Source organism: Brachyistius frenatus, unplaced genomic scaffold (assembly GCF_029030835.1).
Source record: "Brachyistius frenatus isolate BFR_SWC_R1_liver_20210118 unplaced genomic scaffold, ASM2903083v1 Contig_24, whole genome shotgun sequence".
In the NCBI taxonomy this organism is placed as follows: Eukaryota; Metazoa; Chordata; class Actinopteri; family Embiotocidae; genus Brachyistius; species Brachyistius frenatus.
The window spans coordinates 2,669,969-2,697,573 of record NW_027210623.1 but is presented as its reverse complement, the minus strand read 5'-3'; the positions used below and the strand labels follow the sequence as shown (position 1 = coordinate 2,697,573).

The 27,605-nt window shown below is 38.2% G+C and overlaps 1 protein-coding gene across 3 annotated transcripts in view; it reads right to left on the bottom strand.

Annotated features, from left to right (window-relative positions):
- Positions 1-970: 970 nt before the first annotated feature.
- gpc6a (glypican 6a) overlaps positions 971-27,605 on the bottom strand; it is a 128,274-nt gene continuing 101,639 nt past the window's right edge. For 2 of the 3 annotated variants that reach the window (XM_069697751.1, XM_069697749.1), the window contains exons 6-10: positions 26,861-27,004; positions 25,330-25,359; positions 7,711-7,841; positions 5,119-5,294; positions 971-2,103 (exon numbers count right to left, since the gene is read on the bottom strand). In XM_069697751.1, the coding sequence (XP_069553852.1) occupies positions 1,880-2,103; positions 5,119-5,294; positions 7,711-7,841; positions 25,330-25,359; positions 26,861-27,004 (705 nt within the window). In that variant the 3' untranslated portion in view covers positions 971-1,879. The remainder of the gene's footprint in view (positions 2,104-5,118; positions 5,295-7,710; positions 7,842-25,329; positions 25,360-26,860; positions 27,005-27,605) is intronic. The other variant, XM_069697750.1, reaches the window with a different exon arrangement.

Below are 27,605 nucleotides of genomic sequence, written 5' to 3'. Positions count from 1 at the left end.
CACAAACTTTGTGCTTGATTCTTTTTTTTTTTTCACTCACCCCTCATGCGGGTAACAGAGAGGAGGAACCCTTGCATCCCACGCTTATCTGCGTGAAGCTATTAATTTGTTGAAGTGATGCATTTGGGATAGAGCCCAGTTGACATCAGAGACTTGGTTATTGTGGAAACATTTCAGGTGTTTATGAGCTGATGGGTTTGGATCCTCCAGGTGTACTCTTGCATGAGGGACGTGCCTCAAAGGCTCTCTTTCATGGAACATTTGTGAACATTTTCTCCCTTTGTTTGTTTCAACAGTGTGCCTGCAACAATTTTGGTAGGTACCTTTTTCTCTATGACCAGAAGTCACAGAAACTGTATTGTGTCGGTGGAGTGAAAGCTTTTTTTTGCCGCCTAAGCGTGTAAATCCTGTTAAAGGTCAAAGCCTGTAGGAGGTAGAAGGAAGGTTATGAATAGTAACCCTGGTTCTAAGAGTGCAGTCAGAGCCCTCTAACCTCGGCACCCTGCTTCTTTTTAATGTTGCTGACATTGCACATGTTCTGTAATAGAACATGACCACTTATGCAACCTGTAGCCTGTAGAGGTGCTGGGGTTGTTATCATTGGCCAAACAAGAACATGCAAATTTCAGTGTGTTGCTTTATCAGATTTGAGGGGGTAACCTACAGAGCCTGTTAGAGGGCTGCTTGTGAGCTCAGAGGACAATATGTAACCTTACTTATAGAGTTTGTAATATGAACAAGTAACAAAAAGCAAACAAAATGAATCATAATCCTAAATTATTACAGATTAATGAAATTGAAATTTGGTTAGCATATACCTTATATTACTCCTTTCTCAGTCCTCTGGGACTAACATGAACCATGTAAGTGCATGTTAATCCAAAAGAAGAGAGTAAATCAGGTAACTGAACGTAGTTAGCAGGAAATTTTAGTATAATGGCTTAGTGTTTTTGCGAAAAACCTCTTCTGATCAAATAACTTGTAAAAACAAATAATACCTTTATAAAATAATTTTGTCATTAACTAAACCAGTAAGATACAATTTATTTCCAGTGAAATACATACTGTAACTGCTTAAGTAAGTACAATACAATCAGTTAAATGATCTGAAAATATAGATCTTTTTCTCTATGGGGTGGATGTTTCCTGTAGCTTTATAAACTTATGAAGCCAACAAAAATAATCTGTGCAAAGTAGTTCTCTTAGTGCAGTACATTAGCACTTTCTTAGAGATAATTAAATGTGCAACAATAAAGTGGCTGTAAGACCTGCTGCTTCCTGAAGCCACACTGATATGACCAAATGGGAAACCAGGTGAACTGCTAGCACTGTACAATCCTGTACGAACCAATCCAAAACTGTGTAGCCTGCTTAAAAAAAACAAAAAAGAGAAACAATGTTTTGTCAGTTAACATCATATCCACGCATGCACACAGTAAAACCTTCTCCTTTTGACTGAGGGGAAAAAGACTAATAGGATAAAATAGGTGTTGTCTCGTTTTCACTTCATCATACAAAGGAAAATAAAAATTCCCCTTTATCTGAAAAATCACTGACAGAACCATCTTAACATGGTTTAATTTCCTAAAAGCGAGGCATGTTTTTCAAAACTCACTTTGGAACAATGAGAAAACACCACTTTTTTTTTTTTTTTTTTCAGAGACGTGAAAGCTGGTTCACTGATGGCACCGAGCATTCTTTGGGGGACAAGCAGGATGCAGCACTGCACTGACTTCCGATCCTACCACACCATACAGTAAACCATTCTCAACAGGTTTCCAGGAGGTTCTACATGTCCAGTGAGGGAACAGCAGTATAACTTGCTGTTAATCATACTGTTATGTGACCGTATAAAAGTCAGTGATCGAGCCTCACTGTATTATCTCCATCGAGTCTGCATTGCCCAGAGTGGGAGTGTGAGGGCAGCCATCACCAGCAGTATGGAGGGTCCGCAGGAAAGCGACTTGCCTGCTGCAGCGGCTGCTGCGTGCTCGTCGCTTCTGTCGGCTCCGATCACAGGAGCCTCTGTTCCGACAAAAATAAACTCCGTCGTGCAGCCGTCAGAGCAACCGCTGCCACTGCCAGAGCTGCTGCCCTCATCACCTGCAGCAACAGAATCACAAAAATTCAAATGTATAGGAAAATGATATCAGAAGCAGCTCATAGTTGGCTTCATGGCAAAAGAGAAGTGGAAATGTGTGTAGGATGTGTGGGTGCACGTCCTACTGATCTACAGTGGGGGCTGGTAGAATGTAGTTACTCACTTCTCCGATTTGAATTGTTTTGTTTGGTTCAAAGACTCAGTCACTGAATATTGAGTTTGTTCACCTTTTTCTCAGCTAACCAATATTATCACTGTCTAAATAGACTTCAGTACAACTTCAGCACATACGAGTAAGTCTAATGTTAGTCTGCAGGTTCAATCTATTCAATAGGGCACCGCACTGTTTGGAAGGCTAACTGTTCTACGGCCCACAATTAACATTTCATTAAAGTGAAGCGTCCTGTGTCAGTCTAACACATAATGATAACCTGGTGCCCAAGAGAAGTGACACACTTCGAATGGCATCTATATACAACAGCAGACATGAGTGCAGAAGGCTGGTATTTGTTTCTCGTTTCCAACCACAAGTCGTAACTGTTTTTTAAAACCACATTTTCTGTCGTCATGACAACAATGGTTGCATAATGCAAGGTAAGTAGTAACTTTAATGCATAGGATGGTTCAAGTCATCATTCTAACCCAAACCATTAGCTTTCCCTTACCAGGTTGTATTTCAGGTCAGAAACGAACACCCAACCTGTATAGTCATATGCCTTGGAAGACCTTTTGTTGAGGTTTATTCAGCTACTTTTCTGTCGTAAAAGATTGGACCATAAATAAAACAAAATTCGTATTCACTGAAATGCAGTGAAGTAATTTTTCTAGCAAGCAGCAACCAACAGTGAACGGCCATTATGAAGCCTTGAATTCAGATATTGGCCGGCGCTATCTTGCTGGTTTGGGCGATTTGGAGGCATATTTGGACGAGCTAGGGGAGCGAACGGTAGATCTGATTGGAAACCCGGCAATACTACGTCCCGCCCACTGATAGCTGTAACCTGACTGCACCATAAGCCTGTCAATCAACCCCCCCTCCCCAAACAAAGCTTTTTTTTAACCATATTTTTGAATTAATGAGGGTATTATTTACAGATGGACCACCAGAAAACTAATAAGAAGGAGCGACTTCTGCTAACAACACCAAAATGACTCTCTTGAATATAATTCAGACCTTAAAAAAACTGCAAAGTAAAGACTATTGAACAATGTTCCAAAACCAGATCATAAGAGCTTTGCATATTAATTATGGTATATTGAGAAAGGGGACTGGAAATATGTGGAGATAACAAATTGTACAGACTTTCCTTAATGTGCTGCAGTCATGTCATTACTCATTACCATAACAGCCTTTTCACAGGCATGTTGTTCACTTGTTGATTTAGTTAGTTCTACTGATGTGATAACAGATGTATTAAAAGAGGAAGGGGGTCCATTAAGTCTGCACATGTTCAAGGCCAAGACTTTTGTCAATGTTAATTTAGTGGGGTCAGTTTGATTTGAAGAATTGGTATGAAAGATGTGTTTGTACATTACCTGAATACCTTGTTCGTGACTTGGTGCATGGCTACTGTAATTGGTGAACTGCTGAAGCTGGCAAACTAACATGCTTGCCAGCTCGTATCAACGATAAATATTAAGCTCACACGGTTTATTCCAGAGCCACATTTGTACCATAGACACCTGCCTTGTAATTGTGTGCAAAGCATAATCCTTTGTCAGACCAGTTTGACAGGGGCAGGTTACATTCAATTGGATGGTACAGCAAAGCTAATGAGCTATGATACCTCTGTCTTTTAAGGTGTCAAAGTTAACCACAAACCACAATGTAAAAGACTTGCATGGATTTAGTTAGCCCTCATAAAAGGACCTGCTTTTTGGGGTAATTTTATTGAACTAAGAGTTCTTGGTGCTGGCGTGACTAGGCCTCTGCAGATGACAGAGCAAAAAAAGGTTGTGCAGGATTGAAAATGGCCCAAAAATAGTGGCTCTGAAAATCTGTGTGTACAAAATGTTGATCATTAAACAAGGCTCTTTCACAAATAAAGCATAGCACAAAGAATATTGTTCACTTACCACTGCACATACACTTACCTGCATTACTTATGATCTTGCATATCAATACATATCCATACCACTATGTATACTGTATATACCTTCCCTATAGCGTATTGACATTTATACTTGTTTTTACTCATAACATACATTATATGACCAACATTGTAGACATGTATTCATATTTAGCTGTTTGTTATATATGTTGTTTTTCTACTAGCACAACTTGTTCTTATTACAAAATGTAACTGCTACACATGCTGTCTATATCTATCATATAATGCCTCCGTTAAAGCCTCTTCCCAAATGTATATTTTTTTTAAACAGTTTTGGGTATGTTACTTTTAAAATGTAATAGGTTACAGATTACTAGTTGCCCTGTTAAAATGTAATAAATAATGTAACTATTTTAATTACTTAATTAAAGTAATGTAACATATTAATTTGGTTACTTTTTTTTACTTTACTTTTCCATCAAATGTTTTAAACTGAGCAATAAAGCTGAAGAGGCCAACAAAATAAATGTAAACTAGGCCATGTACATTTCACAACCGTTCCTAACACTTGAGAACTAGACATCTTGTTTGCAAAAGCAGATCCACAGAATCAGAAAGAATGGTTTCTGTCACGGCAACATTTGTGATGCACATCTTTGTAAACATGGGCTCGGCTGTCTGTCATCGTCTGCGTCACCACACCTTGAGCTATTTATTCTCCTAATAATGTCAGTCTTGCCTCAGTGCAACACTGAGCATCCTGTAGAGTTGTACGAGGAGCTCTTACATGAATGACAACTGAAATCTTATTTCTGTAGTGACAGTTTATGTATCTGTGGTGTGTTGTGTGGTGTTGTCCAAATCAAAACTAACATGCAGTGAGACAAAGAAACAGAGAAACGTTTCTCTGTATTTTTACTTATTGCATTGTTTTGCCGTGCACACCTGAGAGATTGGAAAACTTACTTGAGTCCTGGAAGTAGATGTCATTTCCATTGTAGGCATTCTTTAGCTTGTTGGTCATGACACGCAGAGCCATGATCTGTTGCCGAATCAATGTGTCAGGTCGGGTGATATCCACATCCACCTCTGGGTTGTTCACCTGGTTGGTTAAACCCTCCTTCACCACTTCTGGGAAATATCTGTGCCACAGGAACACATGATAAATTTGTATCACAAAAGTGAGCTGTTATGGAAACATTGGGCCTCATTCACCGAGATCTTTTTAAGATTTTTCTTAAATTTGTGTTTAAGAAATGCCCTAGGAAAAAGTCTCCGTCAGATAACAGTACAAGATGTAAAATTGAAAATAAAAAAGAAGATGCATGTGATGGGATTGCTCGTTCAGTGAATGCTGTATCATTGCAGATGAAATACTATCAAATACAATTGTTGAATTGAAGAAAAACACATGAACCAATAATTTGACACAAACATATCAGCACTCAGACGTGCGTACATATGCTCTTGAGTGTTGGTAGATTTTTTTTCGTACCTCAGAAAAAAAATCCCAAATAAGAAAATATCGGTGAATGACAGAATCTTTGTAAAAAACTGCATAAGTGTGCTTTAAAAATAAATTTCTTTTTAACAACGGCTGGTGAATGAGGCCCATTTTCCACGTGTTACAAAATGTTTGGTTGATGTACCAATGGTTTGAATAGATAATGTAAAACACAAAATCAATATATATGATGGTTCCAATAACGATATATAAATCGGCAGGAAACCATGTTGTACATATTTGTTTGATTTAACAGCAAATCTCCCTCCAAAAACAGTATTAAACAAAAGTATTAAATCTTAACTAATCATTTAAATGACACTATCAAGTGGCATCACTGCCACTGAATCAGGCAACCTACTGTGTGGTCCCCGACGGAGCTCAACTCACAGTAGCTTCAGAGACCCCATGCAAATAAACAAAGCACTCTTTTGACAACTCATGAATAAAGCCGGTTTATTTAAACCACATATCTGCAGTGAAACTGGTCAACGAATTTGAGGATGTGCTCTTCATTTGCTTGTGTCGTGGTCACTTATGTATGTTTTCTAATTATTGTGCTCCATCTGCCACCGAACCAGTCCACTTAAAATACAGAAATTACAGCTGAGATCATTTGCCAGTGCTGTGTTAGTGTCAACTTCCTGTGAAGCCACTGTGCCCATTTCTTTCACTTACTGAACTGAGTTTGCCTGTGAGTTTGTATGCTGGCTTTCAAAACAAACACGCACATAATCTCTAGAAATTGTGGCACATGTGTGACTTTGTTATGATCTTTAGTAACAAGCTGATAAGTCACAAAGTAGACCAACTGGATTTAGACAGAATTATAAAATATATCCTTTCTAATAAAAGAACGCTGAAAACTAAAGTGCAGAATTACCGGTACATTCAAATACTTGCAGAATGCATTCACACAATGCTGATTAAAACTCTCACCACCAGATAAATCTCTCTGTACTTCACAGTTTACAGAGTTTTTCCATCTGTTGTCGGATATTACATTTCTTCTTCTATCGGATCGAATGGATAAAATTCTGACGGTGAAAAGAGTCATTTTGTGGGGGGTTGTGACGTCTTTTATTTCATATATCCTCCACTCATCCACAGTGGTACAGCTGGAGCATTGGCGTAGGCAATGACCAAACCTAAATAAGCACTTGTCAACAGGATTTTTGTGATTACAGTACTCTCAATATCAGAGGGAAGAAACAAAAGCTTTGCACTGCAGGTTTAAATCAGACAGAACAAAGTATGCAATCAGGCTAAATTATATAGAGTATATAATATTGGGAGTTGTAGCACTTCACTACTGAAAATGTCTATGGTTCGCCTTTTAAAACTTAATATATAAATAATAATTTCAATGCTTTGCATTGATGCAGTGGTGTAATAACCCACTACACGGCAATGGCAAGCTGTGCTCATGACACAGTAGTGTCATTTAATTTCTGCAGCTGCAGTAGTTTGTTTATGTTTTCACACTTGTTCTGCATATGTGTTAATGTCTCACCATTTAATAACTAATTTTGTATTTCATTGGACACCTTTTACTCAGCAAGACAATTCGATGATTTTATAACACACTGTTAACACAATCTGACTATTTCTGATGTTTCATTATCAATTTACCCAGCAGATTTAGAGCGATGCTTAAAATTGGTTCTGGAACAAATAAATGTGTTTTATTGCACCATCTGGAGATTTTGTCACTTGGAGAGGACCAAAGTGATGGCGTGATATATTTTCTCTGACAGTTTCTCTGCCTCACTGTCACAGAAAACAATTCACTGAACAATCCAGAGCACAGCTCGGCGTTACTCTCCAAGCTGCACGGGTGACCTGAAGTGTTGAAAACTCAACAGTCCCCTGGGTATTAGAGCCCCGGAGCTTATATACTGTAGAAGTTCTCCATATAAGTACTAACCATTTTACTTACAGAGAGAGTTAATCTGGGAACCAAGTGTGGTTATTTTAATCCCTGGCAGGGAAAATGTGATAACAGGAGAGCAGTGGGATTTTACTGTGGTTATAAAGAGTAGCAGAATCCTCACCTGCCCTTCGTGTGGCTGTTCCAGCACTGCTCATCGTCGGACTCCGCGAGTTTGCCCACGGCACAGATGTCATCGGGCAAGTTGGACCAGAACCTCTTGGACTCCTTCAACTTCTCTTTGATGTCAACCACCTGCCATGGGCCAAAACAGTGGAAGGAAAGATTTTAGATTGCACATTTTTTTGTTTGCGCTCACTCTTTTTTTTTTTTTTTTTTTTTTTAAAGAAGGCTCAGAAGTGAAGTTTAAAAGTGAATCGACTGTCAGGATGTCATGCTTAAGCATGACATTTGAATTGATATATTTTACTACTTTGTGTTAAAACAGTAAAAAATACAACTAGAAATTAGAAAATACAACTCTATAAGAGTGACATATTGTGACCACATTCATGTGGCAGCAAGATTGTGTTGTTGCATGAGCCCTTCTGCTCATTTAGTCCATCAGGAGAGAAATGCTGTTGGACTACTCAAAAAGTTTCTTTTCTTTCTATTTAACATCTTGTCCACTTCCACCCATACTGTGTTCATCTCTGATTCATACAAGACAGACTTGAGGTTTCAAATTTGATATTTGGCATGAGTGGTCACCCCCAACTGATTCCATCTGGACTCAGCAAGAAGTGTGAGCGAGTGATCAGCAAACAGGAGGAAAAAACACGAGGACTCATCGTGTACAGAAGCACATTGTGTTGCTTTTGTTATTTGTATATAGTTGGTGAGAATTACAAAGACATAATTCAAAGACTTTATTAATCTGAATATGAGGGGTTAAATATTTGTTTGAATTCATTATGCACCATATGTGTAAATACTGTATGTTGGATAAGGATATAATATTTCAGCTTGTTGCACACCAACCCTCTCTGCATAATAACCTTCTTTCACAAAGCATCAGGATGACCTAATTACACACAGAATGAACTATAAACCTACGGAAATTGCAGGAAATTAGGTTTTCCATTTTCTTTTTGAGAAAGAGATGATGGCACTCTTATGCACAGCTTACTGTAAATCATTACATATGAACTTCACTTGACACACCATGATTATACACCTACATAGGAGAATGCACAACACACGCACACTCTACTTACATAGGGACAAGAAACGGCACACAAAAATGCAAAATATAATAAATACAAACACTGTATGCAAGTTTACCACTCCAGGAAATAGTCCGCCCCTTAGCAACCACCTAGCAACAGAGGCGAGATCTAGTCCGTTTTATTGCTTTCTAGAAATGGTTTCTAAAACGGAATAAATACAGCACATAGAAACACTAAACTGCTTAGCTCGCTCAATATCGTTGCAAGTAAGATATCCGCTGAAAAAAAAAAAAGATATCAATGGAGTCATGTATTTTTAAGATTTTAACACCATGTCATGTGTTAAAACATTACCGGTCAAGCTAGCCGTCGCTAGGATTTTAAGTGCGCGACTGTCTGTGCTGTTACGATTTGGGTGCTCGGAACGACAAGAAAGGACCAAAAGAGACCCGATTTCGCCAAATGGGTCATTTCAAAGACCTTTAACAAGTAAAAACAACATTATATTGCATATTATATGAAATTCAATTCCAATTATATATTCCAATTTGGACAGCGGAGTGATATTTCTTGCGATGAGCAGGGGGTGATGCTTTATGGTGATTTGAGCACGTTCCAAATGTACAGTTGACCAATCAGATCGCTGGGTCAGAACTACTCGTTATATAATTTATGCTTAGAAAATCCACGTTAAAACTAGCAAAAGTGGATTTGGACACCCTAAATGCACTTGCGTTTTACACCATGCACTTAGATTGTTAATATATAGCTCTAAATATTGAGGTGAATCTGCCAGAGAATGAATTAGAGCATAAAAAAATCCACCTTTTGGAGCCCAGACCTTAGCCCGAGAGGGATACTGTGTAATAACCTGTTCAGAGAGCTGATTTGTGTCAGGAAGACTTGTCCAACATTTCTTCTGAATGTTGTGCATGTTTGAAATTCAGCTACAGGGAATCCTGAGTGAGGTTACCATTAAGGAGGTTCCAACAGTTGTTAAATCCAAGGGTTCACCTACTTTTTACACCAGAGTGTTTAATGTATGTGTTCCATAAAGACACAAATGATTACAATTTGTCAGGTGATATTAGATGAAGAACATTGTGTTTGTCTGTAATTCTGACTTAGATGAAAATCAGTTGACATTTTGGGACCAAATAATGCAGAATACCAAGGAATTTCTAAGGATTCAGACACTGTATCCTGCACCCATGAGACAATGTGAAGCCATAAACCAAGCCCTGTATTAGACAGGTGATGTATTCATTGTGAGTGTGTGTGTTATTTTGGCAAGAAAGAACATTGTTGATGGGTCACAACCTTCTCTGTGAAATTCTATTGCTTTCAACAGTGTTGCAATTTTTTCCGTAAATTGTTTTGGACTTGAACCAATTTCAGCTGCTGAATTCTTCAAGGCTCCGAAAAGCATACACTGCAAAATATATGTCTCATACAATTTAAAAGCATATATTTAAAAAAAATCAACATTTGATTCGAATGCATTGCTCGAAGCCTCTATTCTTAATCTTAATCATATTTGAGCTAAGTTGCCAAAGTTTACAAATATGTAAATACTAAACTTTGGAGATGGAATGCTGTGATATTAGTAATCACTGCTCATTTAGGAAGTTGCCTACCCTGCCTGAAGCCTTTGAACCAAATCAAGAGATCTCTCAGAATTCAGTTGCAGGCACATTACTGTGGTGGAAACTCACCAAACAAACACAAGGAACAACAAACTTTACGTCAAACTCATTAAACAACTAGTGAAGAGTGACTGTCACAAGCTAACGACGTTTACCTCATCTCTTTCTCTCAGAGGGTTGAAAGGATTCATGAACAGATGTTGTTTGATCATGTTACATGGAGATGATGACATATGAGCTCAGCAATGATGCAACATGAACCATGTGATACAGGTGACAGCTTCAGGAAAAGACAGTGAGTGGACCCGTTTCACTTTTAAACCAACGCAAATGAGAAATCTTACAGGGCTACTGTATGGAGGAAATAATAACCACTACAGAGCTGACATATCGACCACACAGATACATCTCTATGACAACCAAGCAAACTCCATCTGCTGATGAAGATCAAGTGATGAGGCTAAAAGGTTGACACAAAGCTCTCGTTTCTAGCTGGCAAATGGCATTAGCAGAGTTTAGCTGCTGTTGTAGGTAACTTTCTTAGTAACTCTGCGACTTGGCTTGAATTTGAAAAAAAGACTAAACTCAGATATACTGTTGTAGCATCTTGGCTTCCACACAATGGATGTCTCAGTGAGTAAAGAGTATTTCTGATATGTAGCCCACAGCCTCAAAAAATAACACAGTTAGGTAATTATTTCACTTTGAAGGCAACACTGTTGTAGATGGTACGCTGGTTAGCCTGGCATGCAAATGTTTGCAATTCACAATAATGCCGACACACAGACTGATGCATTTCTTACTTTTTTGCAACAGTGAGTTGAATATGATCTCTCAAAAAGAAAAAAGAAATACATTTGCAGTAGCTTATGGTTATGCAGCAGTTGTTTGGTACACCTGTATCTGAAAAGGAGTTGAAAATGTAGCAGTGATGTTAACTGTCAGTCACAGATGCAGCAAATGCTGCGGCTGGTGGTTAGTTCAGGATGAGGGACTGACTGGTTTTCCTTTGGAAGAGAGAGAGCTGAAAGAGAGCAGCAGCTATCAGGTTATCTCTACCAAGCATGAGGTAATAACCCAGTGAGCAGCAACATTTCTTTATCTTGGCTGCGGCTACAGGCCACAGCAGACTGTACTTCATTCAGTAAAGTCATGGCTGAATAGACTAAATGCCTTGTGCGCTATAACTCTAATTCTCTCGAGGGAGCCTTGAATATGATAACTCGAATAACTAGTTCTTGTTATGCCAAATATTTGACAGTGCAGGACACTACTCTGAAAATCATCCCTATCTAAGATTTAAAAATATATTTTTTGGGAAATGGTAGGAAATAAAGTGGTTAAAATGTGTATGTAATTCAAACAAGGACCAGACACCTTATCCTAAGTACCCACTATCAAGGACTCTGAATCATGTCACAAACTATCATTAAGTCATTTTGTTGGATTTACATATGTTATTGAATTAATCTGCTTATAGCCACCTCTTGGACTTCTTGGACTGGATTTGCTACATTAGTATTGGATCCGTTATAATCCTATTGTAGATTTATAATCCCATTGCTGTATTTTGTATTTCTACTAACTGTTACAACTTTCTGTTCATTTTTTGCAATTACCATATTCCCACCTACAGCATACAATGCTCTTCTTTAATTTCTCCCCTGGCCCTTTTTTTCCTGAGGGGAATTTTTCCCACTGCTTCAATAAAGCGTTTATGCTTAGTTGGGATCTGTTGCTGTTGTGGGCTGGGAAAGCCTATTGAGACATTGTATGTGATATTGGGCTGAAAAAACACACATGACTTGACAACTAATAAATTGAGGTTATTCTGACTTCCATATAGTGTGTTGTTTCTAAGGATTTGCCTGGTATAAAATGCAAAGCTATGGCAGGTGTCTATTTAAGTTGACATCTCAAACACAAGTCTAGTTCAAATTTAATTGGTTCAGCCTGACATTGTGTTCACATTACAACATTTCTTGTTGGGAGAATTGTTATTTTGTTAACCCATTAGTAACGAGTGACACATCTGTCCCACCAATGACATTTTCAGTCAATGCTCAGCTCCTGCAGCTGTTGCAAGGAAACAGTTAACATTGTTCACTCTCATCAAAGAAACATGCCAATAAGGGAGCTGTTTTTTTTTTCCTGTCAGTATTTTTCAGGTATCTGGAAAGATGTCATTAACCGTCTTAATCCGGCATAATAAACTCACATTGATTACGTATTTCTAAATTTAGTGGGCACCCGACCTGTTTGAATCACTGAAAAAATCTGAATGTGAGATAACCATTGTTAAATAGAGAAATACAAAACTAAAACAAATTCAAATGGTCTTTCTAAGTGCACTCTGTGCCGTCCAAATAGTGAATAAACACAAGGAAAAGCCACAACTGCATGCTAATAGTAAGTGGTAGATCTAATAGAGGCTGCTGCAGCTGAAACCTATTAACTTTACTTTTACCCATGTTGTGCTAAGTACATCTTGACGCTTTGTTCTTTTTCTTCAGGAATACTAAACAATCACATTCATTCATACACACACACACACACACGTATAAGCATAAAAAATAAGATTCTGAACAACATCCTACATATTTATTCTGAGGTCAAAGCCCTTCTTGCTCTTTCTAAGTGCATGTGAACGCCAGTCAAAGCCAAATAAATACAGAATTCGAAGGACTTGAAAACACATTTATAAGTGGACACGTAAACACACTTGTACACACAAACAGACACATTCCTCATCATGTCCTATTTACACTGGGGATTTAGGAGAGTGCATACAGTGGAGCCTGAGGTCTTAACAGGACATGAAAGGGCCTGTACCGACAGGATGCCACTGCAGGAGGCTGCCCTCACATTTGATGTGGTAATCCTGTCATGGAGACACCAAAGCTGGTTAGGTTTAACACACGCTGGTGTGACTCTGATTCCTGATGGCCCACAGCAACCTAGCACCGACAACAAAATATGGATCAGATCAGAATGTGCCTGGTTACTTTACTCTAAGTTTGAAATTTAACCCCCGTAATGTGATATTGACAAAGTCAATTCTAACAACCAAGTGTGTGCAAGCAGGAATATTTCAGGTGAACTGGAGGCAGGAAGTAAAGGATAATTCATATATACTGTAAGCAAATAAATCCATGTATGATTAACTTCAGAACTGATGCAGCATAATGCAGTGTATTCCATTTGTATAATATAATGTACAGAGAACATAAACAGTGTCAAGAGTTCAGTATCAGGGCAGACTTTTCTCCTACACAAACTCAGCAGTAAACAAACACTTCTTCATAAATAACTGCACACATACACATATATACACACTGTACTGAGGGCAAATTGTGAAGACACAAATCCAACCATGGAGACTTTACATGGGTGCCTAAGGCAGTGGGTCTGACTCCAGCTAGAATACTTTCTGCCTTCACCGTGTCTGCGCTGCTGCGGCCGCCGCAGGATTAGATAATGCTGAACCTTCCGTGTCTCTCTGGTAGCCCCGAGTTCACTGCTGCGCTGCTTTACAGAAACCTCTAAATAACTGATAATATCAGCAACAGGTTCATTGGTAGACAAGATCGAGAAGACTGATACAGTGTGTCCTCAGGTGGGTACATTATACCTGTTTATTTTCCAAGCTACGATTATACACTCCTGTTTATGAGGTCTACGCTTTAAAACAGCTTCAGTCGGATATAATTAGGAGCCCTGTGATAAATCATGAGGGTTTTAATGTTCAGTTTTGTTTTGTTTAGTTGAATTTTAGAGAGGTGTGAATGCCACTGTATAGGCTTCAGTTTGTGCAGCTGTTGAACTATATTGTGTTATACAGAGAGGTGTATTTGTAGCCTGCCAGCAAAATAATGTTTTTTTTTTAAATAACAGAAACAAGTGTCCGTATAATACATTACTTGTTAGCTTAGATGTCTTTAGTTTCGGTTAGTCTTTAGGTGTAACTAACAATAATAATAATGGTTAAGTGGCAACCGCGGCACCCAAACACAAAATGTATACTTACACATGGATAGCAAGATAAGGCAAATTTATAATTAGCCACTGATTGGTGAATGAAGGGTTAACTTTAACACACGGAAGTGTCCATACATCCATAAAAGGAAGCTTTATTTTTACATGGGGAGGGTTTGTCAGTGTTGCCTTTTTAGCACAGATCCTTGCCACTAAGATCCAATATACATCTGAAACAACATTAAGATCTCACTATTAAGTGACTTTTTAATTTTTTTTTACTGCATCACAGTTTCATGTTGAAGTTACATATTGGAAATAAAATCTGGGGATTAAGATTAACCTTTCATTTTAAAACAACCTTAGGCAAACTGACTCAGTTTTTTAAAATAAAAGTTATTAAGATTATTCATGTGCATCCCACATCTATGCTATGAACCAACACCAAATACCAAACAGTGCCTTGTGATAGAATAAAACCGGGACATGAGGTTAGTTTTGGCTTTTCATTCTATTCCTTCCATTACTTTATTTGCACTGTTTAAATTTAACATTTTATTCAAACAAAGTTTTATTCCACCCTGCCTCCTCCTGGGTTTGCTGAGTCTTGGAAGCAGAGTCAAGTGGTTGTTGAGCATTCAGAGCATGTAGCAAGCAGGACAAACCTGAGCAATGCATGTTAATGTAGGTTCAGTAATTTTAATTAGGACTGTCACAGGTCAGATCTACCAGCTTCGGTTCCAAATTACATATCATACAGTTCAGTCTAGATAGTAGTGATTTAATCTAATCAACAGGAACATATTGTTTTATGATTGTTTGTTGTGTTGTGTTGTGTTGAGATTTTTTTCTCACAATATCACAAGTGTTTTCCCCTGAATGATGATCAGTGCTAAAAGTAAGTGCACATACTGTTCTTCCTCTCAATCAGTAATTTACTTTACTAAAAGATGATACTGGGGCACAACTGTGATTTCACTTCACAGTTTACGAGCCCTATCAGATAAAACCCAGTATCAACTGATCTAAGTCTACGCACTCATACGGACCTTGTGAGATTATCTCAGTCATGCAGATTTCAAAGCGTGGAACGTGGTTTAAATACTATCGATAGAATTAAAATCAATACAGATTTTCAGAGGAAGCCAGTGTCAGGAGGCTAAAATGGGGATAATGTGTTGTCTCATTCTGGATGCAGTGAGAAGTCTAGGTGCACCTTTTACATCTGTAGCTGCACTCTAGAAATACTGCACCTTAAAATATCAACACTTTAACCACTAGAAGGGCACTCTAAGAGCAAAGACCTTCATCAAAGCCAATAGTGCACTTTTTTTTATGATATGCAAATCTGCAACTGCAACCACTATATATGTCTGAGTATATTTCCAATATTACGAGAATAATGTCAAAATACACTTGCGATTGTGGCTCTACTGGCAAACGCTGGCAATGGTAGTAGAACCACTGACACCCCGACATGGTAATCAGATGTGAAATCATATTGGCTTCTAGCCTTCATATACCTTGTATATTAGGATGAAAGTTATCATTTAAAGAAAAAAAAAAAACAACCTCTGTGGTCCATGAATATATTAGTCTGTAATTATAAATGAAGAGACCACATGTGGAAAACTGCTGTATGGAGGTTCAGTAACCTATACAAGAAATAAATATCTGGTCTACTGGAGCTTAACTGCTGGACTGTTCTGTAGGACATTTAAATAGGTCAAAATCTAGTTTAGACTTGCCTTGTTTTTTTGTTATCATCTTTACATTCTTATATTATCGGAGAGAGATCTTTGTACATGAGAAAGAATATGGTTTTATCAAACATGATTTTATATGTGGAATCACTGATAATCAGACCTGATGGTTTGAATGAAGGAGCTGCTTTGGTCTTTACCGCAGTGCTCGGAGTCCGAATTTTCTAACTGGCTCATGCTATGACGGCACTGAGGGTCAAGGTAACAACTGCACAGAGAGATATTTAACAGTTCAGAAGCCTGCAACTCTTTGGCCATCACATCAAGCATGTTGAATATGTTTTGCAGATGGATTTTAAGAGGTGAAGGAAAAAAAAAGAGTCTAGCGCTGCTCATGCACTGCTTTAGCTTCTGGACACGAGAGTCCAGGAGCCTTCATACTGACCCTTTTCATTTCACTTAGAAAGACCAGTTACCACAAACACATGTCAAGTTGTGAGCAGGTCATAGGACATAGGAAATTAAATCTCTGGTCAGTATGAGTTCTAGCAGGATAAGACAGTATCACAGGAGCAGTTTGCAGGACCTTAAGAAATGAGGTCTCCTTCAACTGCCATCGTAACTTTTAATGTAGTATCTACGGTGATGTGGCTTTAGAGATGAAATAACACGCCACTATCTCACTGATGCAGGATTTAGATTAGCAGTTGATACAAAGATGCAGTGGGTGCGTTTATCTTTGTTAGATGTATAAACATGTTTCTGTGGCTGTTAATCCAGGTAGGTAGTGATCATTTACACAGCAAAAGTCGCAGTCTCACAACAGGTGAACTGGTTAATGCAATATTTTAATCCTTTTTCTGATCGTGTAATTACATAATTAGTGGAGCTTCTGGCACCATAACGACATGTTCCACACATCTGTTAATTCCGGCGACAGGCAGCAGGTATAGTTTGCATTCACTTCACAGCTTATTGCCATGACAACAGCTTTGCCCAATACGCTTCATGATTTGTGCGTGTGAATGATTGTTTGTGTGCACTTGTTATCGATGTGATGATATTTACAGTATAGTCATAAGTGCTCATATTACTCTGGATTTACTATATTATCTATCAATAGGATCAGACAGTTGAGACATACAGTCAATGATCAGATATGCAGCAACGGGACAGCAGAAATGGGAGAAGTGACAAGCTGATGCGTGGAAAATAAGGAACCTAATCCTTGTAATCATTGTAGGCAACTATTTAATAAACTTCTAATTTAATGTGTTCCTCTATTTCCTTAAAACTCTATTGTAAATAATGCAATGTAAACTAAATACACTGAAACAACTGAAAAAAATAAATATTGTAAAATTGTAGGTAGCTTTTTTCAATGTATGTCAATAATGTGAAAGGAACATTTATCCTTGCTTACTTACAAACCAATGGAGGGTTATCTTAGTATCTAAAACTAATTTAGTATCATAATGTACATGTCACAATATAACCTAATTCCAAAAATCTCTTAAGGTGATTACTTTATTGGTAAATGGTCTGCACTTATTAACACCTTAGAGATCTACAAAGCGCTTTTACAATTTTTGCCTCCTTTTCACACAAGCACACACACTCACGCACACCCAATGGTGACAGCGCTACCATGCAAGGTGCTTGCTTGCCATCACAAACAACTTGGAGTTAAGTGCCTTGCCCAAGCACACTTTGGCGCATTGAAAGTAGGAACTAGGGGTTGAACCACTTAACCGTCTAAGCCACAGATGCACCTTTTAAGATTTTAGGGAGGTAGCATCTGTTCTGTGAGGTGTCTGCAAATCTCACATAAAACATTATTCTTCATAATGTCAGCACAAAAGAAGCTAGCTAATACAAATTCAGTTTATCTTTGTTTAAACAACTGTTCAAAAATTGGTGGTCAGAGTTTAATTCATGTTACAATAAAAAAAAAAGAAGAAAAAAAGGCATCTCAAATGATCCAGATACTGAGCAGTTTTAGTACAGCACATTCATGCTAAACAAACCGTGACCTGACTAATGTAAGCACAGATGGAAGTTTCATACACAGCTGGTTTTGTGTCCCATCCCAAGGGTAAACATACCATTTGGGAAGAAAAAAAAAAGCCTTTGTAAACAGATGCTCCTTTGGAAGGTAAAGTTACTAAAGGAACTTCATAGAATAAATGAGTTTTTAATTCCTGGCATATTGGTGTTACGTCAGTAGGACTTATTCTTTTTAAATTTGTGAGTCAAACAACTTTAAATATTGAAATTACAACATGTCAATGTGTTAGGCCATAAATTAAGGAGTGAACAAGTCCTTAATCAGAACATCTTTAACAGTAACAAGTAGAAATTGAAATGAATGGATCATTTATAGTGGGGATGGCATCAGTATTGATTGACCTTGGGCTAATTATTAAAAAAGGAATATTACTCTCCTGTTCAGCTGAATCACCACAGAGTGACACCGTATGAGAAACAAATCCTCTCTAACTTTTACCAGACTTAAACACTGAATCCAAATCCACACAGGAAACACAAAACAGAACACAACGCTGCTCTAGCATCAGCATTGCAGCACTAACAACGTGTTCAGCAGTGCGAGCGTTGGTTATCATGGTACAAACTTTATGGACCAAAGCAGAAACATATCAAATGGAACAGATGCTGAAGCACTGCTGGAATGAAAGGCAGTATTGAGCAATCTTCACCAGATATTTGTTATATAACCTTGATAAATATGCAAGGCTAGACTGCAGGATCACTTAAAGTCCTGTGGTTTTCTAGGTCACATGGACACCACCAGGAACCAGCTAATGGTATCGTGAATTGAACCGGTCTCCCTGCACTGGGGGGATTTAAATTATATAAAGTGCAGCTGAGACGGGTTTTAAAAAAGTAGGAAAAGCTCCAAAGGGAATGAGCACAAATGGTCACTTCCTTGTTATGCTCACAGCAATTGGGTTAGCTTCTTTCAGACACAATGGCCCTGCATTTTGTGATTCAGTGCTTTGAATAATGCTCTAAATAGGATTTTATTGGACATACTGTGGTTTATTTCAGCTTGCCTGCCTACCCTTGTTGATGAGTTTAGCTCACAAGGCTCTGCAGTGTTAAATCTAGGTAAACACCTTCTACCTTTAGGCAACTGTGATAACCACACCATGTCAAGGGAAACAGTAGTGGGCTAAACAACCTGACGATGATCAGGGAGGCTGGAGCCGAGGCAGATTCCGGTACATGCTGTGGTTTTCTGGCAGCATTTACTGACAATCTGCTCAGAGGGTAAAGCAGCCAGGTTTTGTGGACTAGTTTGGACCCAAATTTAGCTTGCGATGGGAAATGCCTCTCATTTATACTGAAACTTAAGACATTGTGTGCTAGGAACAAATAAAGATCGGAGTGAGTCAGGAAGCGTTGAGCGTTCTTGAATTATTGTGGAGATCCGGTGACTGAATGATCTATGATGGACGATGTCTCCTTGTTTACCTCATGGTCATACCTTTTCTTTGAGGGCAATGGCTTTGAATAATGGCAGCGCAGATGGTTACATTACAAGGAAACTTTACCAGACTAATTAATCACATAGTCTGCAGAACACCACAATGAAAGCGGTACGTGTACAACATCACAGTGCATACTGGCCACTGCTGGTTTCCATTAAGCAGGATGTTAACTAACCTTTTCCCAGCATATAGTATACGTTTATATAAGATACGAGCGAATGATGTTTAATGAAATGCATTGCTGGTCACAATGCGCTACTTGGTTGGCTCAAAAGAAATTCTGTGACATAATGAGATGTTTGCAGTGCCTCTCCTTTGGTTTCAAGGTTTGTTGTTTACGCGGAAACACAAAAATAGTTCTGTCTCCTACTTTTAATTACACATGCAACCTGCAGCGAACTGCTAAGAATCCACAAATTTAAATGTATTTTTCCATTGTGTCTTTTTAGTAAGATTTATATTAAGCTATATTCCAAAGGTAGAGGCACATTTCATGACTTTAGGTTTGGTTGTCACAGCCAGGCTTTTTTTTTAATTAAAAAAGAAAAACACGTCTGAGATGTATTGATGTGAAAGGCTGTCATTGATGCTCTTTATACTTGTTGGATGAGACTGGAAATCTGACAGAAGGTCTTTGCTCAATCAGAAGGTTTTAAACACGGTTGATTTTGACAGTATAAAACCATGCAACATTCTTGCACTGTTGTGTAAGATTTGTAAAAAGTTGCCAGAACAAGGAGCAGCAAAAGTCAAGAAGAGCTTGGCTTATAAAACAAACAGAAAAAGAAGCAAAGCTGGAAGCCACCAAATAACAAAACATCACCATGGTTTTGTAATCTTCTTGCCTATCTCCCTGCACCACGCTTCACACTGTGCACATTTTCCAAGCAGCTGTCCACCACAATAGATGTCTCGCCTTATTTTTCCTCCTCAGCAGAAACAGGAACAATGACAGTGCTGCCAGTTGTTTTTTCTACATTTTGACTCATTTGTGTGTTTTTGTGAGAGACTGGAACCTTAAAACCCGCCACATCCATGAAGGTTCTTTTACCTTACCTTCTTGACTCATTCAATGTGTGCCCTGCTAACTTAGCAAAGCATGGAAGTACTGGAGATGAGACTGTTTAATGTTAAGACGGTAGAATGGGCTTACCATAAGAAACAGTAGACTATGAAGCTAAAGAGGAAGCACATAGAAATCTAACTACATAGGATATAAATAAACGAATGACTCCAAATTAACTGTGAGGAATTAAGGCCGGTAGGGGAAGGCATGGACGTGATGATAAATAAAGTAATGAGGCTACTTTTAAATACTAAGGAGTTAGAAGGTGGCCACATTGATCTGTTGTGCCTGTCCACATACATTAATCCTAATTCATTTTCAGAGACAGGTTTCTGTTGAGCGAGCATGGCTGATTACACATCAGTCACTGTCAAATTTTCATCTCTCTCGACAGACAGAATTACCTCTAGACAGACGGATTCATTGCCCTCTACTTATCCGTGGAGGTTAAGCCTGAGAACACCGTGTTCACACCTTCCCAATATTTTAAACTTATCATTAATATGTATCAAATGAAGGTTTTAAAAAGAGATATTGAATAGTTATAGGTCCATCCAGCTCCATTTTTAATTTGAATACACACTGAGCAGTCATTTATTAATTGAGACACTGCATGAACTAAGACTTTTAGCAGCAGCATGATCCTCCTGTCTATGGCCACCAAAACAAGATTGTAAAACCACCGAGGACACAGAAAACTTTAGTCCAATTTGTGACAGTGTGGTATGTGGTTTCTCTTCTCACACACAAAATACTATAACAACAGAGTTGAATTGGGGCACATCATCAATAGAGGGCTCTCATTGCTCTCTACCCAAATGCTTTTAAATCCATGTCGCTATATCTTAAAAGAAGTTGTGAACAGCTTGATCTGTATAGTCAAGGTACTCCCACAACACAGTAACAGTGCCAACAAAACTACACAAAGCAAAACCAAAATAAAACATCAATCCAATGAGAATTATCTATTTCTTAGACGGTATTGTCTTAATAACATATTGTAAGTAAGACAAAACACTGGAATCATAACTACAAAGTAGCGTAGCTGTACTCAGGCACACACATTATATTTTAAAAAGTAGTCAAGTATAAAATTCTCTCTCCTCAGATCTTTGTCAGCACAATTTAAAGTAGAGTTTAGAAACCCCAACAGCACTCATGCCCCATGGTTGTAACTGCTGCTGAAACATTAGCTCAGCATGCCCAGTATACTGAATTAGCATGCCAGTGCGATTAACTGGTCTTAACACTTGTTCTTTTTTTGCCTGCTGATCTGCACAGGCTATTAAAGGGGAAAAACTGTAGAGGACAGATCTGCATTACATGCCAGAATTTCATTATAGCAGTAACTAGATCCATTTTATGGCATGACTCATGGATTTAACCAATTTGGCTGTGGTACTATTGGTCATAATTGGCGGTTGTGTCTGTAATTGCATTGGGCGGACTGATTTCTCTATGACTGATTACTCTGGCAGGAAGAAACTTTCATGTGGGAATAGTGATGTCGACTGCCATTCAGAAGCTGAAGGATGTGCAGCTCTGGGTTTCTTTTCATGCATTCAAATTCACAGTGTGTTTCAAGAAATCTCCATAAAACCCTTGAGTCCTCTCAGATTAGGGTGGCTACACTAACGAATGCACCTAAAACTACACATACTGTAGGTGGTGCCTACGACCACTGGATTACTGTGATTGATTGAAGAAATAAAACCTTGATCATTTATTTAACACTTTTTCCTTCCTGAGAAAAATGGTCTTTGCCGGATCATTTCCTGGCCCTGGCACGCAGCTAAAACAATGTGAAATGGAGCGTGGCGAGTCCTGGCCACTGCTAATGACTGATTTACTTTCTTTCCAACAGAATCCCCATTTCAACAGTGCTCAACAACAAACAACTCATTAGGGAGGCTAAAAATATTTAGAAATTGTTCAAATAAATCAATAATGGAGTCCCCTCAGGACATTCATAATTTTTTTTTTTTTTTAATTTTTTTGTGTAGTGGAGAAACTGACAGTAATATCCTGTCAGCAGTGTTAGTTTAAGCAGACAGGCAACAAAGTAATTTCTGTCACATATGTGCCATTAGACACCTGCTTATCATTGTCAAAATACATAAAGCATAAAAATGTTGTTGTATGTCTGATCTTCTTAGCTTTATAAAACCATAAATGTGAACATAGAACACATGGTGGTGGATATGCTCCAATACTACTGTGTATACTGAAGACATTGATTAATCTCAAAAAACGATGAACATCAGAAAAAGTTTGGTGACTTCCTATCAATGTAACATTTTACCTGCCGGAAAGAGCATCTTAGTTTGTGAGAAAGAAACATTCATGTCCTCAAATGGCTTTGTAGAGGTTAAGAGTCTACAGCCAAGCTAACAGGCCTGTGAGGGTGCACAGCGGTACTTGGAACTAAGTGCTATTGTCAGCTAACTTGAATTGCAGATAGGAAGTAGGTACTCTAAAACATTTACTATTCCTCATGTTAGATGACCCTGTTAGATACTTCGTACTGCAGTAGAGGCTGAAACCACAAATGTCAACCTAGTAGCAGTGGAGATGAAGATGACCAAAGTCAATTGGCTTCATCCTCTGGTGGGGAAGAATGTTTAGACAATATTTCATCTGTCCACTAGTTGTTGAGATATTTAAGTCTGGACCAAAGTGGGGGACCAACCAGTCAACAACTCAGACTAACAACACGTGCTTGGCTAAACACAAGACAAAACCTAAGCATAGCCACAATATGAACCAAACAGTAATTAAAAAAAATTCTGATTGAGCACTGGGTTTTTACCTGATATCAAAATACCATGTTTTTAATTAAACACCCTTTGTGAGCTGCCAACATTTTTAAATTTGTATACCAGTCAGTTCACCAGAAAACAATATATGCACACTAACTGTACATTTTTTGAAGACGTCTGCTTCCTGTGGTTGGTGCTATAAAAGACGGACAGTGGAACCTCTCTGACTCCAGCAGGAACTTTCTTTTGAATTAGAAAGGACGGGTCATGGCGTACCAGCCAGGAATCAGAAATACAGAGTTCCCTGTTGACATTATAGGACCATTTCTTTAATATACGTCATACAGCATACATACATTCATAAACAAAATAGAATATATGAATAAATAAGCTCAAAAAAGTTGTCAAAAAGGCACAAAAAGCAAAGAAAACTCTCTAAGTCAGCTCCACTCGTCTTCATAATGAACCCACCAATCCAGACCTCTTTTAGTTTCCAATCATTCAGCACTGAGCTGTTCAAAGGGGTGGATTACACAACATGTAGCACTTGTATCTAATTCAGGAGTAATAATACCAGGAAGCTTTGCAGTCATTCATGAACCTCAGTCTTTTCACTTACTGAACCTGCATTTGTGCACGATACCATTCACACTTTTAAATTAAACTAGCACAGGAAATTACAGAAATATCCTGCTGATGATCTGCACCTTCTGACCTTTCCTTCACCTGGACAATGTTTGTCAATGTCAGTCCAGGTGACTGATTATGTAATTATCTGCTGCCTTAGAAAATCACACTCTAATCACATGCACTTTGAGGAAAAAAGTGAACAAAGAAGCCAGACATTTTCCCCTTTGATTTTATGAACGTACAGTAGACCTCGCCTTCTGTGTCCAAAGCTAAAAGATTTTAGGAAGAACATTTAACTTTTTGATTGGCCGTTGTATGTCTGACCTTAAAAACGTGTCACAGGCAGTAACAAGGAACTTGTTATTTAATCTAATTAGACATAACCAATGTCTCTTTACAGTTTTAAACAATTTATGTTATACAAAAAGTGGTGTAACTGATGGCTGACTGTTGGCTTGATCAACTAAGTGCTACAATAGCTGTAGTTCAAAGCATATTAAGTGCCATTAAATAGCCTGTGTTGTGATTTGGCGCTATATAAATAAAATGTAATTGGATTGAATTGAATATTCAAGTTATAATTAATAAATTATTAATGATATTTTTTTAAATTGTCATAAATCCTGGTCATCAAAATCCCTCATATTCCCCTGGACTACAATGATTTGAAAGGTTGAGAGAATTTGCTTCAGCTTGTCTACACCCACATGTGGAATCCAAAACATTCATGCACAACACAAGGAAAAATAATAGGGAACATTCTGTATCTGTGTCCATTCAGGCTTATTATGCACAAAGTGGAAAAGGCATGGAAACACCCTGGATTCTCTGCAAGGTCTTCACAGGGTTAACATGCTAACATATGCCCATAACACCTACAGTCCAGGAAAATTAGTTTAAGTCTCAGATCAGCCTGAACTGCATCATCTTTGAATGGTGGGAAAAACCTGAAGAAAACCCAAGAGAAACAGAAGGAACCATGGCAAAGGTTCAAACTCACATTTCCAACCCCTGAACCACGACGCTGTCAATCTGAGCTATTTTAGACAAGATAGAGACACAATTCCAAATATTTGCTTCAAAGGCAGATTTAAGTTCAGTTGCGGACAAAGTTACAAAGAACCACAAATTAATCAAGCAAAGTAAATAAACAGCCATGTCACAAACACACAATCAATATCAACTTTAAATAATGCAAAGCCGTGAAGTGCTATGGGCAGGTTGATTAAAACACCACAAGACAGATGACTGGGTGAAGGTAGGAGAAGGAATGGAAAGCTTACGCTGTGTTGCATTGTCCTCCAGACAACCCTCTGGGAGCAGCAGAGAAATGAAGACGAAAGAGATTTAATTGGACATCGGAGATATAGAGAGACAGAGAGAGAGAGAAGAGGAGCAAAACCATATCTATTAGTTCGTGAAGCAAAAAGTTAAATGATAAATGGCCCTGCTGAAATATTCTACTCACCAGCCTATGAGATTTAGTACCTTAAATCTTTCTATTCGCAATGAATTTTCCGCTGTGAAATCAGTTTAAAATCTGCTGCTATCAAATCTGATCAATGTATAGGTTGAGACCTGAACACAAACAGCAGCCTGACGTGGACATTTAGTTTGAAGTGATCTAATAGCGGTAGTTATTTCATTCAATGCAATCAAATCAGCTTGGCAAAATATACAATCCCATTCAACTCCTAGGTTTCTGCCACAGATACTTGCATCATAAATTTAGATGAGGAAATCAGGATACAGAGGAAGATGAGTGAGATGTTATAAAAAGTCTTATCCTTAACATCCCAGTTCTGTTTTCTTAGAAGGATTTTCAAATTGTTTACAAGCAGTAGGACTGAGTGCATGTAAACATAAACTATTAAAGATTGCGAAACTGGGGGATTTTCTTGAATGTGCTTTTGCTGTTCAGTATTTTTGTTCTTTCACACTCTTTTTGATGTTCATGTTATGTGTTTATATCACACAATTACAGGAGAACAGATGACTTATAAAGACAGTCACAGTCTGCAGCCTTTAATCACTCCTCTGCTCCTGCCTATTTTCCATTTTAATCATGTCGAACAATTTGTACAGCAGAAGATTATCAACTGTGTGTTTTATTTAAAAGGGCAATAATGTATTTAATAAATGGATTTGCTGGTTGTCCAGAGGATTACATAAATAAACATTCTTCAAATGGATATACGAGAGGACATATTCATGTCATGAAAAGATATGGTTTAACAATATGAATGCATATTAAGCAACATCACCCCAAACATTATGTAGAAAACCATGCACTTCTGGGAGCTCTCTTCAAACACTGGCAGGGAGAGTAAGAAACGGAAATATTTCAATGCCGAGTACAGCAGCAGTAGAAGTCACACAGCACCTGGGGGCTGTATGGACTACATGATCATGCCTCTATTTTTTCTGCCCTTTGGACTTGAGTCGACCTTAAACTCAGCATGCCTCCACTAAGTCGGCCTCTGCCAATAATATTTCAGAAACACACTTCTGCACAGCTCTGAAAATCGGTCGAGCTGATAAAGTAAGTGAGAAAAGAATAGTGTTCCGCATTATTAGATTTAGTTATGAATACTTTAACAAAAATGATCATGGATGGGATGTTACAGCCTTAATTAGGCTTTAACATGAAAACTCAACAATTAGAGATTTGTTTTAGGAATGCATTGGTTGTTACATACAAAAAGCTCTTCCTTTCAGTCATCCCTATTCACTATATTGTTATTTCAAAAATTTGTATATTTAGATATTTTTCAGTTTACAGTATTGGTGGCCTCATCTTGTCTCTGTACATACCAGTCTATCCAGGCTTGTTCCAGCTGCTGTCGTTGGCCTCGCTTCTGGGGTGTAAGGCCTGAAGCGAGTACTGAACACATCGGAGATGCCTCGTGCAGACCTGCCCATTCCTGATGGCTTCGGTTGGCCACACCCTTGAAAAACCTAGATCGGACCAGAGGGAGATACAGTTACCTCAGAGAAGGGGAAGTCACAAGGGAAAAGACGATACTGACTGGTCAATGTCTAAAAAGTACAAACTAACTGGTCGTGCAAGATTAACGCAATATTTCCTCACAATTACACGAGATGTGAACTGCAGGGCTGAATAGTTTTGTTGTCAGCAGTCAGAGTCAACATTAATTCTGCACTGAGTCAGCGCTCCATCAATTTCTTTGAAGAGTACACATCCATTTTGATCCCACAAAAGTTGTAGTTTGCCTACACCACTGACATGTTTCCCTTGAAAAGCTTAAGTCAGGTTGCTCATTGTACCATTTTAGATCTGTGATTTGAGACAGAAAACAGATCCAACCCGGAACCAATTCTGTATATCAGTCTCCTTTTACATGGATATGCAATTGAAAGCCATTGTTACAGAATGAATGACATCCCTCTATCAAAGCTGTTTTCCTGCCAATTTATCATAAATATATAATATAAATAAGTTTTCAGTGTTTGAAACATGATAATGCACATAATTGATGAAAGTAACAGACCCATGCTACAGCGAATTTCAAAAATGACCAATTTAGTTGGTGAAACT